The sequence below is a fragment of the Moesziomyces antarcticus genome, assembly GCF_000747765.1.
Source record: "Moesziomyces antarcticus DNA, scaffold: scaffold_v10001, strain JCM 10317, whole genome shotgun sequence".
Taxonomy (NCBI): domain Eukaryota; kingdom Fungi; phylum Basidiomycota; class Ustilaginomycetes; order Ustilaginales; family Ustilaginaceae; genus Moesziomyces; species Moesziomyces antarcticus.
In genome coordinates, this window is record NW_014639009.1 from 451151 (window position 1) to 466361 (window position 15211).

The 15211-nt window shown below is 60.4% G+C and overlaps 7 protein-coding genes across 7 annotated transcripts; 4 read left to right on the top strand and 3 right to left on the bottom strand.

The window, feature by feature from the left end:
• Window positions 1-281: 281 nt before the first annotated feature.
• Window positions 282-1613, top strand: PAN0_001c0160 (ferredoxin reductase-like protein; the record flags this gene model as incomplete). The annotated part of the gene is made up of 1 exon (XM_014803780.1): window positions 282-1613. One exon carries the CDS (start codon window positions 282-284, stop codon window positions 1611-1613), a length of 1332 nt encoding a protein of 443 aa, XP_014659266.1.
• Window positions 1614-1684: 71 nt separating this feature from the next.
• PAN0_001d0161 (acyltransferase-domain-containing protein) lies at window positions 1685-2833 on the bottom strand (the record flags this gene model as incomplete). Its single annotated transcript, XM_014803781.1, has 1 exon — window positions 1685-2833. One exon carries the CDS (start codon window positions 2831-2833, stop codon window positions 1685-1687), a length of 1149 nt encoding a protein of 382 aa, XP_014659267.1.
• Window positions 2834-3381: 548 nt separating this feature from the next.
• On the top strand, window positions 3382-3794 carry PAN0_001c0162 (mitochondrial intermembrane space translocase subunit Tim; the record flags this gene model as incomplete). Its single annotated transcript, XM_014803782.1, has 2 exons — window positions 3382-3476; window positions 3563-3794. 2 exons carry the CDS (start codon window positions 3382-3384, stop codon window positions 3792-3794), a joined length of 327 nt encoding a protein of 108 aa, XP_014659268.1.
• A 172-nt stretch (window positions 3795-3966) lies between these two features.
• Window positions 3967-4962, bottom strand: PAN0_001d0163 (anaphase promoting complex subunit 10; the record flags this gene model as incomplete). The annotated part of the gene is made up of 2 exons (XM_014803783.1): window positions 3967-4778; window positions 4860-4962. 2 exons carry the CDS (start codon window positions 4960-4962, stop codon window positions 3967-3969), a joined length of 915 nt encoding a protein of 304 aa, XP_014659269.1.
• A 328-nt stretch (window positions 4963-5290) lies between these two features.
• Window positions 5291-7042, bottom strand: PAN0_001d0164 (vacuolar amino acid permease; the record flags this gene model as incomplete). The annotated part of the gene is made up of 1 exon (XM_014803784.1): window positions 5291-7042. The coding sequence occupies one exon, from the start codon at window positions 7040-7042 to the stop codon at window positions 5291-5293; it is 1752 nt and encodes a 583-aa protein (XP_014659270.1).
• A 909-nt stretch (window positions 7043-7951) lies between these two features.
• PAN0_001c0165 (u3 snoRNP-associated protein Rrp5) lies at window positions 7952-12637 on the top strand (the record flags this gene model as incomplete). Its single annotated transcript, XM_014803785.1, has 1 exon — window positions 7952-12637. The coding sequence occupies one exon, from the start codon at window positions 7952-7954 to the stop codon at window positions 12635-12637; it is 4686 nt and encodes a 1561-aa protein (XP_014659271.1).
• Window positions 12638-13415: 778 nt separating this feature from the next.
• PAN0_001c0166 (DUF1613-domain-containing protein) lies at window positions 13416-15167 on the top strand (the record flags this gene model as incomplete). Its single annotated transcript, XM_014803786.1, has 1 exon — window positions 13416-15167. One exon carries the CDS (start codon window positions 13416-13418, stop codon window positions 15165-15167), a length of 1752 nt encoding a protein of 583 aa, XP_014659272.1.
• Window positions 15168-15211: the final 44 nt, after the last annotated feature.

Here is a 15211-nt window from a genome sequence, read left to right on the forward strand (position 1 = left end):
GGTGGTGGTGGCGGTGGTGGTGGTGGAGGAGGAAGGTGATGAGCTCTAGACTCGGACTGGGGATGCGGCGTTCACGGGGAACAACGGCGACTGCGAGGCTGATTCGACCCTGCAGCCGCTTCCCCACGTGGGCGAGCTTTCAACTTAACATTCATAAAGCTTCGCCCAGTGTCAGGTAAGGCGGCTCGTCCTTTCCTCAAGCTGCGAAGCCTCCACACGCAGGAGATTGACACTGCTTCCATCATCTCTTCCCTATCTGCGGGCGCTGGTACTTCTCCACCATGCAAAACCTGTTCGCTTCAGCACGGCTCACGATTCGTGGAGTGCGCTCAGCACGCGCCTCTACTCATGCTCCACACAACCTTGCTCCGCGCCTACCCCACGCCGGCCGCCCGCGACGCTTTGCCTCTTCCTCTTCGGGATCCTCGTCGTCCTCGTCGTCTCCGCCGCCAAAGCACGTGGGGCCCAGCATACCACACATCCTACTCGCCTCGGCCGTCATCATTGCTGTTATGCCTAAACTCCTCGAGCGCTATGCTAAGCTTTCTGGCACCTCTCCGGGCTCGTCGCGCACGTCCAACTCGATCCCCGGCAAGCTCGAGCCGCACACGCACCACCCCTTGGCACTCGCGGCATCGAGCTTCTACCCCGACGCCAAGACGACGTCGAACCACAAGCTGTTGAAGATCGCCCTGCCCGCGTCGGTGTTGGCGAACAGCAGGGGCGGGGAGGATGATCTGGCGCAGAGGCTGAGGATTAGGAGCGTGTACATCAAGGAGCCGAGCCTGGTGATCGAGCGCGCGTATACGCCGGTGTACGACTCGCTGCCCGGCACTGCGTCGCTGGCGATGCAAGGCGCGACGAGAGCAGAAAAGGACTCGCTCGACTTGCTGGTCAAGCGCTATCCGGATGGAGAGCTGGGTCGGTTCTTGCACCGCGCGGTGCCGGACGCGAGCATACCGCAGCTCGAAGTGCGCGGGCCCGTAGATACGTGGTCGTTCGAGCGCGACTCGGCACCGCAGCTGCCGGATCGGATCGTGATGCTTGTGGGCGGCACAGGTGTGACGCCTGCCTACCAACTGCTCACCAATCTGTTTGGACACCCGAACAGGCCTGCTTCGCCGTACGCCGCATCACCGCGCGTCGAGGTGCTGTACGCCATGCCGGACCTGGACAACGCCTTGCTCGTGCCCCAGCTGCATGCGCTGGCCAGTCGGAATCCGGACAAAGTCGGCGTCAGTCTCTTCGCCGAACGCCTGCCCTCGACCAACTCCACGACAGCAGCGCTCGGGCAGCTGCAGACGCAAGCCGCCAAGCGCAGAAGCTGGCTTCCGTTCTTCGGCAGTGGCTCGAGTCTGGATGCCAAGCTGCTACTCGGTGCGGATGGCGCATCGACGACGATCCCCGTGTTTGAGTCGAGGATCACGCAGGATCACCTGCGCCGAACCCTCGCACCCACGCCGGCGTCGCGCACGCTCGTGCTCGTCTGTGGGCCCGACGGAATGGTCACTGCGCTGGCAGGACCCAAGTCGCGCGACGGCCAGAGCCAGGGCGCTCTGAGTGGCACCCTCGCCCATCTCGGCCTCAAACAGCAAGACGTATTCAAGCTCTAACGTCTCTATAACAGCGTAATGATTAAAAAGGGAGGGTATACAGAGTTCATGTTGGTGCAAAGGAGGTTTTGTTAGACGCCAGTCTTTTTGCGCTGACCGTCACGCAGCACGTTGTTCTGCGCATGTTGCTTTTGCGGGTTGAGCGATTCAGTGTGTACGAGCGTTGCGTCTTCTTGCGGGTTGGGATACGCGTCGGCCGTGCGTTGCTGGACAGCTACAAGGCCGAGGTGGTATCGGAGCAGGGCGGCGAGCTGCGAGCGTGCAAGTGCCAGGCGCGAGTCGTCACCCGCCCTGAGCGGGCGCTGGAAGAGCGAAGCTGTATTCCACTCGGTCGCCAGCTGGGTTGGCACCGATCGATCGGCAATCACAGCGTCTGGATCCGCATGCTTGATCGACGCCGGATCAAATCGCAGCTCTTCCGGCAGCAGATGCTGGGGTGCAATGTCGTTGGTGGCTCGTATCGCCTCCACCACCGGCGCGAGCTGGTCGGTCACAGGCTCGCCGAATGTGATCGACACATCATTGCCAAAGCGCGGCAGCCACTTTGGCTTTGCCCTTGGCTCGGGCATCATCCGATCGAACCCCGTGATCCAAATCGGCACGACGGTCGGCAACCTTTCGGCCTCGAGCAGCATCCTTGCGATCCCCCACTTGAACCGGCGCAATCGCGAGCTCGTGCTGACATTCACATATCCCTCGGGAAACAGATGCACCCAATTGGCAGTGTTGAGCTTGCTGATCGCCTCGTCGATCGCCTTTTGATAGATCCCGCCGCCTCGGTGGGTCTCGATGCACTGGCCGTTTCGGAAGAAGCGCGCAAGCATGGGTTTGGTGAACATGATGTCGCTCGCGCCAAGCGTCCAACGCACCGTGCGTGGGTCGCGGAAGGTAGAGGCCGGCAGAGTGCCCCAGATCGTCGGCTCGTCGAGCACCGAGATGTGGTTGCAGTACGTCAGCAGCCCGCGCGACGATGCCGTGCGCTCAGCCGAGTGCAGCTGCGCCAGGAAACGATCCAGTCCACGCACCGTGACGTTACGACAGCCGAAGCGCAGCAGATTGCGCGCAAACGCCGCCACGGCACGGATGGTGTACGTCGACGACGACGACGGCATGGGCGCCATTGCGGCGGTCGATATTGTCGACGCGGCCGCTGCCCTCGCCGTCGATGCCGCCGCTGCTGCACTGAACGGTTTCAGAGCGCGCGCTGTGGCCAGCACCATGCTTTTCGCAACCCCAGGCAGGCGGTTGCTATGTCCCTATCGCCCTTGGAAAGATAGCCGGAACTCGGTCGTGTAACGCCAAGATTAGTCGCCGATGGATCCGTCCTGAAACGCTCGAGGTCGAATTGCAGCTCCTGTCGCGCCTGACCTATGGATAAAGCGAGTCGGCTGGCGCTCTAAGGTGGGTTGAGTGGTGGATGAAGGTGGATTGCAAAGCCGGCAGGGATAAAGGGGTCCACAACAGCTCGGCTCAGCTCGGCGGAAATCGGGCACAAATGGGGGCAGCGAGCGAGCAAAAAATGCGGCTTTGCAGTGCATCGCTTACAAACACAGAGGTCGCCGAGGAGGCACGTTTCTTCTCCTCGATCGGAAAATTAATTTTTGCCCAACATCGCCAAAAGTGGAGGAACAAAGCAGCAAGTCAGCGTGACATAATCGTGGGTGCTCAAGAATCCTCTCGTCTGACTGGCTCTGCTGGTGCGGAACGCTTCCATCCCTCCTTCTCCACATCTTCGACCCAAACCATCTTCGACAAACACACACACATTATGGATCTCAGCTCGTTAACAGGCAAGTCTGCCACTGGCGCTGGTGCGAGCTCGGCCACCTCGGCTGAGCGCAAGGAAGCCATCAAGCAGCAGGTGTAAGTTGCGCAAACCGACCGAAGCAGATCCACATGCTTCTCCGCGAGTCAAGTGCTGATCAATGGCTTTTGTTTTGGACGAGCAGTTCGTCGGAGCTCGCAATGGCGAATGCACAGCAGCTCATCACCAAGGCGACCGAAAAGTGCTACGCCAAGTGCATCCCGGCACCTGGATCGAGCCTGTCGGGCAAGGAGCAGACGTGCCTCACCCGCTGCATGGAACGCTACTTTGAGGCCTTCAACATCGTCTCGTCCACGTACGTCCGCAGGGTCGGCAACGAGCGTGCTGCAGGCGCCGTCGTAGAGGCCGGCCTTTAGGGAAGTGCCCGTGTATCAGTACATCTACTCCAAAAGTGTCAATCAACACCACTCGCTCGTAAGACTGTTGGAATGACACAACTTATTCAAACACGTGCGCTGGCTTGGAAACGTCATTCAGTACGGACGTCGACGGCGTCAGGATATGGTTGATTGCGATGGGGCTTTGGCCTCAGCGGACACTGCCAAAGAGATTGAGGGCGGATCTGCGGGGTGGCGTGGAAGTCGCATCTGCATTGGCGGCCTCTTCCGCGCCTTGCGCATCCGCTTGGGTTTGCAGTGCCAACAGCTGCGCAAGCGTAACGTCAGAGCCGTTGTTCCCGACAGCAGTTCGAGACTTTGAGCGTGAGTTCGCGGTGGCATCAAGACTGACGTCGCGGGTTCGTTTCAGAGTGCCAGCCGCTCCCGTCCCCGTGGACGATGTTGGGTTTGTCTTGGGACCAAACACGACGATCCTGCGAATGTGCGTGTCTTTGCCATTGAGATGGTTTGCGAGAATGCACACTTGCAGCAGCCACACGCGTATACCATCCTGCTCGCCCTCTTCATCCGACCCTCCCTCCTCCCCATCCCCAAGGGTCTGGTCGTTCTCGCCATCATCCGCCTCGCCGTGCTCCTCGTCCTCCTCCTCACTAGCAGCGTCTACAGTGCCGGGTGTCATGCTGAAGTGCTTCCATCCCTGGGGTGTGTCGAAGGTGCGCTGTCGAACGGGCGTCAGGTCGTGGTAGTTGGTGCCCGCCTTGATGGCGATCTTGGTGGGCGTGTACGAGTCGTCCTGCTTGACGTCGAGAAAGATGGAGACGTGTGTGACGCACGTGCGCCGTGCGAACTGGATGTTGATCAGGTGCGGCTGGTTGCCGTCCGACTGCCACAGCTTGGTAAGGTCCGCAGACCGAAGCTCGGCTACCCCTGAGCCCGGCTTGTACGACGATAGCGTCCATGAGGTTCCCGGCGTCGAGCCAACGTCGACCTTGGTGCTGCGGTCTACCGATGAAATAATCAGAAGAGGTCGCAGATGTCAGCGGTGTGGGATGCAAGAGCACTGAAGAAGACGAGGAGACTCACCGTCAACGTCATAGATGCGGCGCGGACGCTTTTTGCGCGATGGCGAGGATGGGCGCGGCTCTGGTGCCGAGTGGCTGGTACTGGCGACTGCGTGGACCTCCATAGCGTATGCCTTCTCAAGATGGGCGCTCGTTGGCCGGTGTCTGCGGGTACGGAAGGAATGCTTGGTGGCGGGATGCAAAGCGCGGAGGAGCAAAAAGGTGCGGGACTAAAAGTAACACTTTCCGTCGCGAAGCACAGACTACGAGCTGCTTTACGCGCCGGCAATCACAATTCTCCACCGTCAGACGCGGCGGCCCTCAATACCCATTTCTCAGGAACCCCAGATGCAACTGTCTACGATCCTGTACCGCTCTTGTATCGGTCACACGATTGTCGCAGTCATCTATGCATTGCCAGTCTGAAAAAGAAAGTGACTATCAGCCCAATTTTCACGAGCTGGACCCGTTCTGCTCATCGTCATCGGACGCAGGCTTGGCGTTCTCGTACGAGGGCAGCTCCCTATCCTCGATAAAGGCGCAGCCGATGACGGTGCCGACGCTGACGAGGGCAATGCCGATGAACACCCAGCGGAGCGCATATGCGTACGACTCGACGGCAGCCTTTTGGAGCTCCTTGGGTAGCTCTGGGACGATCGAGGTCTTGTGTCTGATCTCGGAGATGATCCTGTCGGCATCCTTGCCTGTAATCCTCTGTCGCAGTTGTCGTTTGAGCAGAGCCTGGAAGAGCGTGCCGCCTCCGGAGACGCCGAGGATCTGACCCGTGTTGCGCGCCATGTACGACATGCTGGTGGCCACGGCAACGTCCGAGCGCGGCACCGAGTTGATGAGTGCGATGAGCGTGCACGTTAAGACGCCCGCCGTTCCGAATCCGTGCGGGATGATCGAGATGTAGGTGAAAGCCTCGGAGCTCTGCTGGCTCATGAGCGCAAAGCAGACGATGGAGACAGTGATGAGCATCGAGTTGACCAGGTTGTACGTATAGTACCTGCCCGAGTTGCGCATCACAATGCCCGCCAGCACCGAGCCAACGCTGAGCGCCACGCTGTTGGGGATCAGATGCAGACCCGCCAGCGAGGGCGTTTCCAGCTTGACCGCCTGGAAGAAGAGCGGAAAGTGGTAGAGCGTGCCGAACGACACGATCGACAGGCAGAAGTTGGCAAATGCCACCGCAGCACCCGAGCGCTGGGTGATGAGGCGCAGCGGCAGGATCGGGTTGCGAGCGATGCGAGCCTCGGCGTAGAAGAAGAAGACAATGCTGGCAAGCCCAACAAGGAAGCCTCCCCAGACCGCTGGGTGCGAGATGGCCAGATCGTTGGCGCTCATCAGACTGAGCGCGATGAGCGTGCTGGACAGACCGAGCACGAGCGAAAAGGCGCCGAAAAAGTCGATCGACTTGAGCTTGTCCCACTTGGACTGGTGTGCAAGCGAATTGGGCGTCTTGACGTTGACAAATACGAACGCGAGCACGTAGTCCGTCAGCAGCAGCGGGATCTGGATGAGGAAAGCGCGTCGCCATCCGAGCGTGTCGTTCATCCAGCCGCCGATAGGTCCTCCAAGACCAGAACCGAGTCCGAACACGATATTCGTGAGACCCTGGAGCAAGCCGCGCTGTTTGAGCGGGACGAGGTCGGAGAGCACAATGCTGGTGGTGGTGGTGAGTCCGCCGCCACCCATGCCTGCGAGGGCACGCGCAAAGATGAGCATATTCATCGAAGTGGAGAGACCGCAGAGCAAGGTGCCGGTGGTGAAGAAGGTGAGGGCGGTGTACATGCAGTTCTTTCGTCCGATGATGTCTGCCATGCGTCCGTAGAGCGGGGTGAAGCAGGCGACCGAGAGGAGGTAGGCGGATCCGAGCCACTGCGCCTGCTCGGACGCGTTGAAGGAGCTGCTGATGCTCGAGATGAGTGTGGCGGTGACCGTGCCGTCCATGCTCGCCACGAACACGGGCACCCACAGCGCCGTGAGCAGTGGTGCAAGCTTGCTCAACGGCGGCATGACCTTGACGTGATCCTCTTCGCCTCCATTGCCGTCCTCTGTGGGTGACGAAGACCGCGACGACGAGTCGATGCCGTCATTGTCTCGGTTGTCGGAGGTTGACCGATAGCTCGACGATGTGTTGTTGTGCTTGTGAGAGGCGAGCAGTGCCGACCTCTCGTCGACGGCGCCATTGGACGGAATCATGTTGAAGCAAGGTGGTGGTGGTGGCAGCAGATGAGGAGGTGATGTGTGGGGCCAAGGTCGAATATGATACAGTAACGCGGTAATGCAAGCCAGCGTGTGCCGGCGTGAGCTCATTCGCCTTTGTTGCACTCGCCGGCTTTTGATAGGCGAATTTCCCGGCGAATTTCGGCGCGCCCTGATGCCCTCACCGAGTCCCAACACCTTCTTCCATGCATCGACCGACGGCACAGTCGGCTGGAGTAGACGGCAGCCCGCCACTCGAGCGAGCAATAGCCGGACGCCAGTCTGCCGCTCAACACACCAGTCTAGTCACGGTACAGCCGTGCAGCCCCTGCAGCACCTCACGGTCCTATCTCCTATCAAACCTCGCGGCCGAGCTTCCGTCTAAGTAAGCAACCATTGACCGCATGGACGTGGGGGAGCGCCATGTGTTCTCCCTGACATCTTCCACGCATTCGGCCCTTGGGTCCGAAGCCTTTGCCCCATCAGAAACGGTGTAACACTGCGCCAGACACCCGGTAGGTCCGAGTTCTGAAGCCGCTACTCCGTCATTGGTTTCGGAACGTCCTTCCTTCGAGATGATCAATCTGCCGAACCGCTGAAAAATTCAAACCAATGTTATGTCGTTCAAGTAGACATTTTGATTTAGAAAATCCTCTCCCGTCTCCCGGGAAGCCTGGCGGTCTTGGGAAAAAAAGGGTCGAGCGAAGGGCGGCAAACCAAAAATTTCGTGCGTTTTTTTGCCTTTTCCGCCTGTCGCTGCGCAACACTTTTTTTTGCGAAGCCCAGCCTTGGAAGTTTGAGGGTGGCTCGCTGAGGCCAACGATTCATTCCGACCAGACAAGGCCTCTTCTTCTTCTTGAATCACCACGCTCATCACCACTTGAGACTCAGGCCGACTCCTACACCATGCCTGGAATCAAGCGGTCTCGTCCTGCAGAGGATGCGCCGGCATCCTCCGCCGCCGCCAGCTCCTCCAAGTCGAGCCACACAAAAAAGTCAAAGAGTGCTTCATCCGCTCCCGCCGCGACCTCCGCACCCTCCTCGTCGCTCCTGTCAGCTCAAGAGGTCGACTTCCCTCGTGGCGGCAGTTCCGGTCTCACCGCGCTCGAGTTCCGCGAGGCAAAGCGCGAGGCGCGCTCCGAGTCCGCCGCCAACGAGCTCCTCTTCAAGGACGCAAAGGACGAGCAGGCAGAGGCCAAGCGCAAGAAGAACAAGCAGAAGTACAACCGAGAAAAGCGCAACGACGCAAAGAAGAAGCGTACTTCCACCACCGCCGCAGCCGCTTCTGCTTCCGCATCACAGTCCGAAAAGAAGGACCACATCCGCATCGAGCACATCAACTACAAGCGTCTCGTCCCCGGCTCCAAGCTTCTCTGCTCCGTGCTCGCCGTCCATCCGCTCGCCGTTGTCGTCTCGTTGCCAAACCAGCTCCTCGGCCACATCCCCGTCACCCAGATCAGCCCTCAATTCACACAACGCTTGCAGGCCGCTGCCGATGCTGCGGCCGAAGAGTCCGATGACGACGACGAGAGCATGAACGCAGACAGCGACAGCGACGATGACGATGACGACGCCGCCAGCTCCTCTAACAAGCGCTCCAAGAAGGTGCCCGAGCTGCGTGACCTCTTCCACGTCGGTCAGTGGCTCGTCGCCAGCGTGGTTCAGGTCCGCGGTGGAGACGTCGCAAGGGGCCGCGCCACGCGCGAGGGCGGTGAATATGAAAAGGAGTCTCGCCGTGTCGAGCTCTCGCTCGCTCCCCAGCTCGTCAACGCTGGCGTGGCCGTCTCCGACCTGGACGCCGGTGCCACTCTCTCGGCCACCATCGCGAGTGTGGAGGACCACGGCTACATTCTCGACAGCGGTATCGGCGAGTTCCGCGGATTCGTCTCCTTCGCCGACGCCGCCAAGCTGCCAGAGAGCTTCCATGCCGGCAAGAGCGGAAAATCCCTTCAGGTTGGCAGCGTTGTTTTCGCCAAGATCACCAAGGTTCCCGAGAACAAGCGCAGCTTCGAGGCTACGCTCGACCCCAAGGCCGTCTCCACCACCCCTATCAAGCACGTCCCCAGCATCACCGCCGTCCTCCCCGGCACCCTCACCAAGGTTCTCGTCACTGCCGCGCTCCCCACCGGCCTCAACGTCAAGCTCTTCGGCATGTTCGACGCAACCATCGACCGATTCCACCTTCCTGAGCTGCCCGAGGGCAAGGACATTCCAGACGTATACAAGGAGGGCTCCAAGCACGTCGCTCGTGTCCTCTGGGACCTGCTCAGCCCTCCCTCGGCAGCGCTGCAGGGAGAGAACCCGGAACACGAGCGCAAGTTTGGTCTTTCGCTCGCTCCTCAGGTGCTCTCGCTCCAGGCACCCGTCGCCAAGGATCAGCAGCTCCTTCAGCACGCATACCCCATCGGCACCCCCATCAAGGTGACCGTCGTGCAGACCGTCACCGACTGGGGCCTCATCGTCTCGGTTCAAGGCACCGATCTGCGCGGCTTCGTTCACATTTCTCAGGTCTCGGACGACCATGTCGTTGCACTGCCGCCGTCTAGCGGGCCGTTCTGCAAGGGCACCGAGCACAAGGCTCGTGTCGTCGGCCACTCGCCCACCGACCGCACTCTACAGCTCTCGCTCAAGGCGTCCGTGCTCGAGCGCAAGTTCATGCGCGTCTCGGAAGTTGAGGTCGGCGAGGTGGTCAACGCTACCATCATCAAGCTCGGCCTGCCCAACGCCATCTTCCTTCAGCTCCAGGGCCACGTCGACGGCGTCGTCTTCGCAAACCACTTTGCCGACGTCAAGCTCACCCAGCCCGAGAAGCGATTCAAGCCGGGCCTTCAGGTCAAGGCACGTGTGCTCGACGTCGACCCCAGCCGCAACCGCATCGTGCTCACGTGCAAAAAGTCGCTTGTCAAGTCGGACCTGCCCATCGTCGGATCCATGCAGGATGCGCGCGTCGGTGTCGTCACCCATGCCACTGTGTTCCGCGTCCAGGTCAACTCGATCATCGTCAACCTTTTTGGCGGCCTCAAGGCCCTCATCCCCGGTAGGGAGGCGAGCGAGGCCTCGTTCGAGGACGTCAAGGCCAGCTTCACCGAGGGCAAGGTAGTCAAGATGCGCATCACCGAGGTCGACTACGAGAACCAGAGGCTCGTGGGCAGCATCAAGCAGGCTTCGCCCGAGTTCCTGGCCAAGCTCAACGTGGATGCCGTCGAGGTCGGCGAGAAGGTGGTTGGCAAGGTCGCTGCGGTGCACAAGGAGGTGGTGGTGCTTTCGCTTGTGCCGTCGGGCGTGCGTGCGCTGCTCTCCCTGTCCGTGCTGGCTGCCATGAGGGGCACTTCCGCCGAGCAGCTCCTCGAGAGTCTCGAGGAGGACCAGGAGATCGACAACCTCGTCGTCTCGGTCAAGAACCCCGAAAAGGGCCTCGTCATTGTGGCAGACAAGGTCAGGTCGAGCAAGACCGCTCGCGATGCCAACGGTTCTTCTTCCACGTCTGCGCAGGTCGAGCAGGGCGCCGTGGTCAAGGGTCGCGTCATCCAGAAGAACGAAAAGTACCTCGACTGTGTCGTTGCGCTCGGCACCGCCACGCGCGCCACGCTGCACATCACTGATCTTGCCGACGACTACACCAGCGGCGTCTCGCTTCCTTCGCCCGGAGACAATGTCGACTGCTTCGTGGTGTCGCTCAAGGCCAACGGCAAGAGCGGCGTGGTCTCGACGCGTGCCTCGCGCATCTCGCCCTCGGACGCCGAGGTGACCGATGCTGAGATCACGGCGATCACCGAGCTGACCAAGGGCCAGAAGGTGCGCGGCTTCGTCAAGGCGATCACCAACGTCGGCGTCTTCGTCTCGCTGGGCCGCAAGCTCGATGCGCGCGTCCAGGTGCGTGAGCTGTTCGACGAGTTTGTGCGCGACTGGAAGAAGCGCTTCACCGTCGGCCAGGTGGTCAGCGGAACGATCATGGACGTCAACGCCAACCAGAACGAAATCGAGATGTCGCTCAAGAGCACGCCTGGTAGCATCAAGCCGCGTGCCGAGCGCGCACAGGAGCGCGCCGAGGCCGACGGCACGAAGCGTCCCAAGCGCCTCAACGACTTCAAGGCCGGCGACAAGGTCAAGGGCTTCATCAAGAACATCATCGACTTTGGCGTCTTTGTCCAGATCGAGGGCACCAACGTGTCGGGTCTGGCGCACATGAACGAGCTCAGCGATGGCAAGGCCGACGAGGCGCTCAAGGCGTTCCGTGTGGGCGACAAGGTGCGCGCCATCGTGCTCAGGATCAACGAGGAGAAGAGGAAGATCAGCTTCGCCCTCAAGCCCTCGTACTTTGACGCGGCTGACTTCGAAGACAGCAGCGACGAGGACGAGGACGATGAAGACGAGGAGGAGGAGATGGACGAAGACGATGTCGCCGACATCGGCTCTGATGCCGAGGACGACGCGAGCGATAGCGAAGACGACGACGAAGCTGATGTCATCGAGATGGACGAGGACAGTGATTCTGAGGCGGATGCTGCGCCTTCCAAGTCCAAGACGTCCAAGGTTCCTTCGCTTGCCCTCTCGGGTGGCTTCTCGTGGTCCGCAGGAGCTGGTGACGATGACGCAGCGGACGAGCTGGATTCGTCAGACTCTGACTCGGACTCTGACTCTGACTCCGAATCTAAAGCGGCCGCGCTTAAGAAGGAGAAGGCCAAGGCGCGCAATTCGCGCAAGGGCGCTGCGCTCGAGGAGGACCTGACTGCGGACCTTGCGACCAAGGCGCCCGAGTCGTCGAGCGATTTTGAGCGCCTTCTGCTGGGCTCTCCCAACAGCTCGTTCCTGTGGATCCAGTTCATGTCGTTTGCGCTGCAGCTTTCGGACGTGGACAAGGCGCGCGAGATCGCACGTCGCGCACTCAAGGTGATCAACTACCGCGAGGAGCAGGAGCGCATGAACGTGTGGATTGCGCTGCTCAACCTCGAGAACACGTACGGCTCGGACGAGACGCTCGAGGCGACGTTCAAGGAGGCTGTGCAGGCCAACGATGGATTCACCATGTACCTCAAGATGGTCAACATCCTCGAGGCCGCCGACAAGAACGACGTGGCCGAAGAGATGTTCGTCAAGGCCAAGGCAAAGTACTCGACGACGCCGGATTTCTGGATCGAGTATGCGCGCTACCTGCTGCGTACTGGCCAAGCTGACGCGGCTCGTGCGCTTCTGCCGCGTGCCATGCAGGCGCTCGACAAGCGCGACCACACGAGCACCATCACGCGCTTTGCGATCAACGAGTTCAAGCTCGGCGACGCCGAGCGCGGCCGAACGATCTTTGAGGGTCTGGTGGATTCGTACCCGAAGCGCCTGGATCTGTGGTGGCAGTACCTCGACCAGGAGTCGCGACTGGACGACAACCAGATCCAGGTGCGCAACCTCTTCGAGCGCACACTCACGCTCAAGCTCACCGCCAAGAAGGGCAAGAGCCTGCTCAAGAAGTGGCTCGAGTACGAAAAGACCCACGGAGACGCCAAGAGCCAGAATGCCGTGCTGGCCAAGGCCAAGCAGTTCGTCGACGAGATCGCCCGCAAGAACCAGGCTGACGACCAGGACGAGGATGACGAGTAGGCGTGTTTCCCTCGCGTGTTTCATATGTACCAAGCAGATGCTTTCAAATGCTATGATATGGTTTCGCTATTCTTTTCAAGTCCGGCTGCAAGTGGCGCGTGGTGTCGACGAGGCTGTGGCACGAACGGAGTCGTGATCGTGACTTTTATGAGTACATCGCGGTCGAATTTGTCAGATGTGAGAAGAGGGAATCGCTATGTGCTACGAACTTATCGATCGAGCGAGCTTTGATTCGAGAGTTGACTGCGACTAGATCGATGCTTTCCAGGCTGAAGAAACACTTTAGGCGATGTGGCGACCAAGCAGCTCGTTGAGGTAGTACAGAGCGACGGGAGCTGCGAGTTATCAAGAGCCGCAGTGTCAGTCAGCCTGTCCATTCGCGTGCATCAGGACACCTTTTGTCGACCTGGCGAAGCTATGCAAGTGACGAGGGCAACTTCAGAACTTACCGGACCAGAGACCGGCAGCGTAGACTGCAAACTGCTTGAGGGTGTTGCGTGCCTGGAGGCGGGCGGCGGCTGCCTCTGCGGGCGAAGGCTGACTGGGAGCACCACCGAACATTGTGAAGCGTACGGATGTCAGAGAGCGAGATGGTAGTCAGAACCGATCGAGGAAGCGATGGAACGTCGGCGTCAAGTGGAGAATTTTTGGCCATCCCGATCGATCCCGATCCGCTACCCCAAGCTCAGGGTCCAAAGGAAGAAAGTCGCCGCAAACTGACTTTGTTCCGCACCCTCTGCATGTCCACCATCCCCACAAGGCGGGAGACCAGCAAGACATGGACAGCCACGCCGAGTGCAGCAAGGATGCAACTACACCACGATCGAAAATCAACGGTGGTGCAGGGCTGAAGCGCACGACGGTGCAGCACCAGCAGCTGCCTCCGCGGCCCAAACTCGTCCCCGCCTATCCCTCGGCGACGGAACGCACGCCACCTCGCAACTCGCAAGCCGATGCATCGAGCTTGCCCTTTTCGCTTGCCGGTCTGCCAGCAACTCAGGATGGAGAGGCGGACGATAGGTGGGTGTCGGTGGTTACAGCGCCGGCGTATGCGCCGCTTCGGTGCTGGCGCAGCGTGATGCAGAGCCTGATACGGCATCCCGAGCGCAACTCGAGCAACATCCTTCGAGCCGACATCCTCGCAGACACGTCTACTTCCGAAAGTAGCGAGAAGGAGGCAACCGGTGGCTGGATGAAGCAGTGGACAGTGCGTAGGGCACTGCTCCCGCGCCGGCCGAACCTCGATTGGCGCATGGAGCAGGACTGCTCCCTCTACTACCGCTACCGAGCTGCAGGCATGGCATCGAATCAACACGATGGAGAAGATCAAGCGCATGGTGATGGCCACAACGACGTCGACAACATCGAAGAGGCTCTTGTGGTGTACACGCCTCTGGTGGGTGTGGAGGGTCACCCCAAATTGGCTGTCCCGCCCACAGTACAACCAGCGGTCATCGGCGCTCCTCCACCGCACGAGGCGTATGTGCCGTTCTACCACCCCAAAGTACGCGCATTGGCCTTCCACTTTTGCTGCATGCCCACCTCGGACGATTCTGAAGCTGTTGTTTACGGCGAGCTCGGCATCTCCCTCGTTCCCTTCTCTGCCTCGGGTGCCGAGCCAGAGTTTGGGCCGACGCATCGGCTGTCGCGCGTGGGGCTGTCGCTGCTCACCACGCTGCATATGCACACGTGGGGCGAGCTGCACAGCTACCAGAAGCGCGTGCACCACGACCAGATCGTCGCACGCACGCTGTACCAGGACACGTATCTGGAGCTCAAGTCGCGCTATGCCTCGCACCTCATTGCGACCTGGGCCGAGGCGACCGACCCGACCAAGCACGTGTTTGAGGAGATGGGAATCGCCGCCTTCCTCATTGCGCTGTGGCAGCAGCTGTACGCATCCGACCAACCCGCCGATGGGAAAGAGGAGTGGAAGCGCGGGGTAAAGTTCGTCGATGTCGGATGTGGCAATGGCTTGCTCACCTACATCCTTAGCCGCGAGGGGTTCAAAGGTGTAGGGTTGGATCTGCGCGCTAGAAAGAGCTGGACGCAGTACAGGAACGATGGCGCAGAGCTGCACGAATGGACGTTCAATCCCGCCGACCTTGTTGGCACGCCCCCGCCGAGCGACGGTTGGCAAGGCGCATTTCTGATCGGCAACCACGCTGATGAGTTGACGCCGTGGCTTCCCGTGCTGGCGACACACTACGGCTGCCGCGGATTCATCAACTTGCCCTGCTGCTACTTTGCCTTGGACGGCACGAGGGATTTCCCACTACTGCTGCGTGGAGTTGTACCGCGCAACGAGCAGTATCTTGCGTACATTTCGCATGTCCATCAGCACTTTGGTTGGCATGTGGAACTGGAGCCACTGCGCATTCCAAGCACCAAAAACTGGTGCTTTGTGGGACGAACTCGCACTCCTCTCGACCCCGATGCTCAGGACGTCGACGTCTTTCAAGAGCGCCTCGACGTCGCTATCCAACAAGCCCTCGCCTCGGGCTGGGCGCCTCGCTCAGGCCAAACCTAGACACACACGCGGCAGCCAAGGGAATATGAGTGCATTTCCAACCG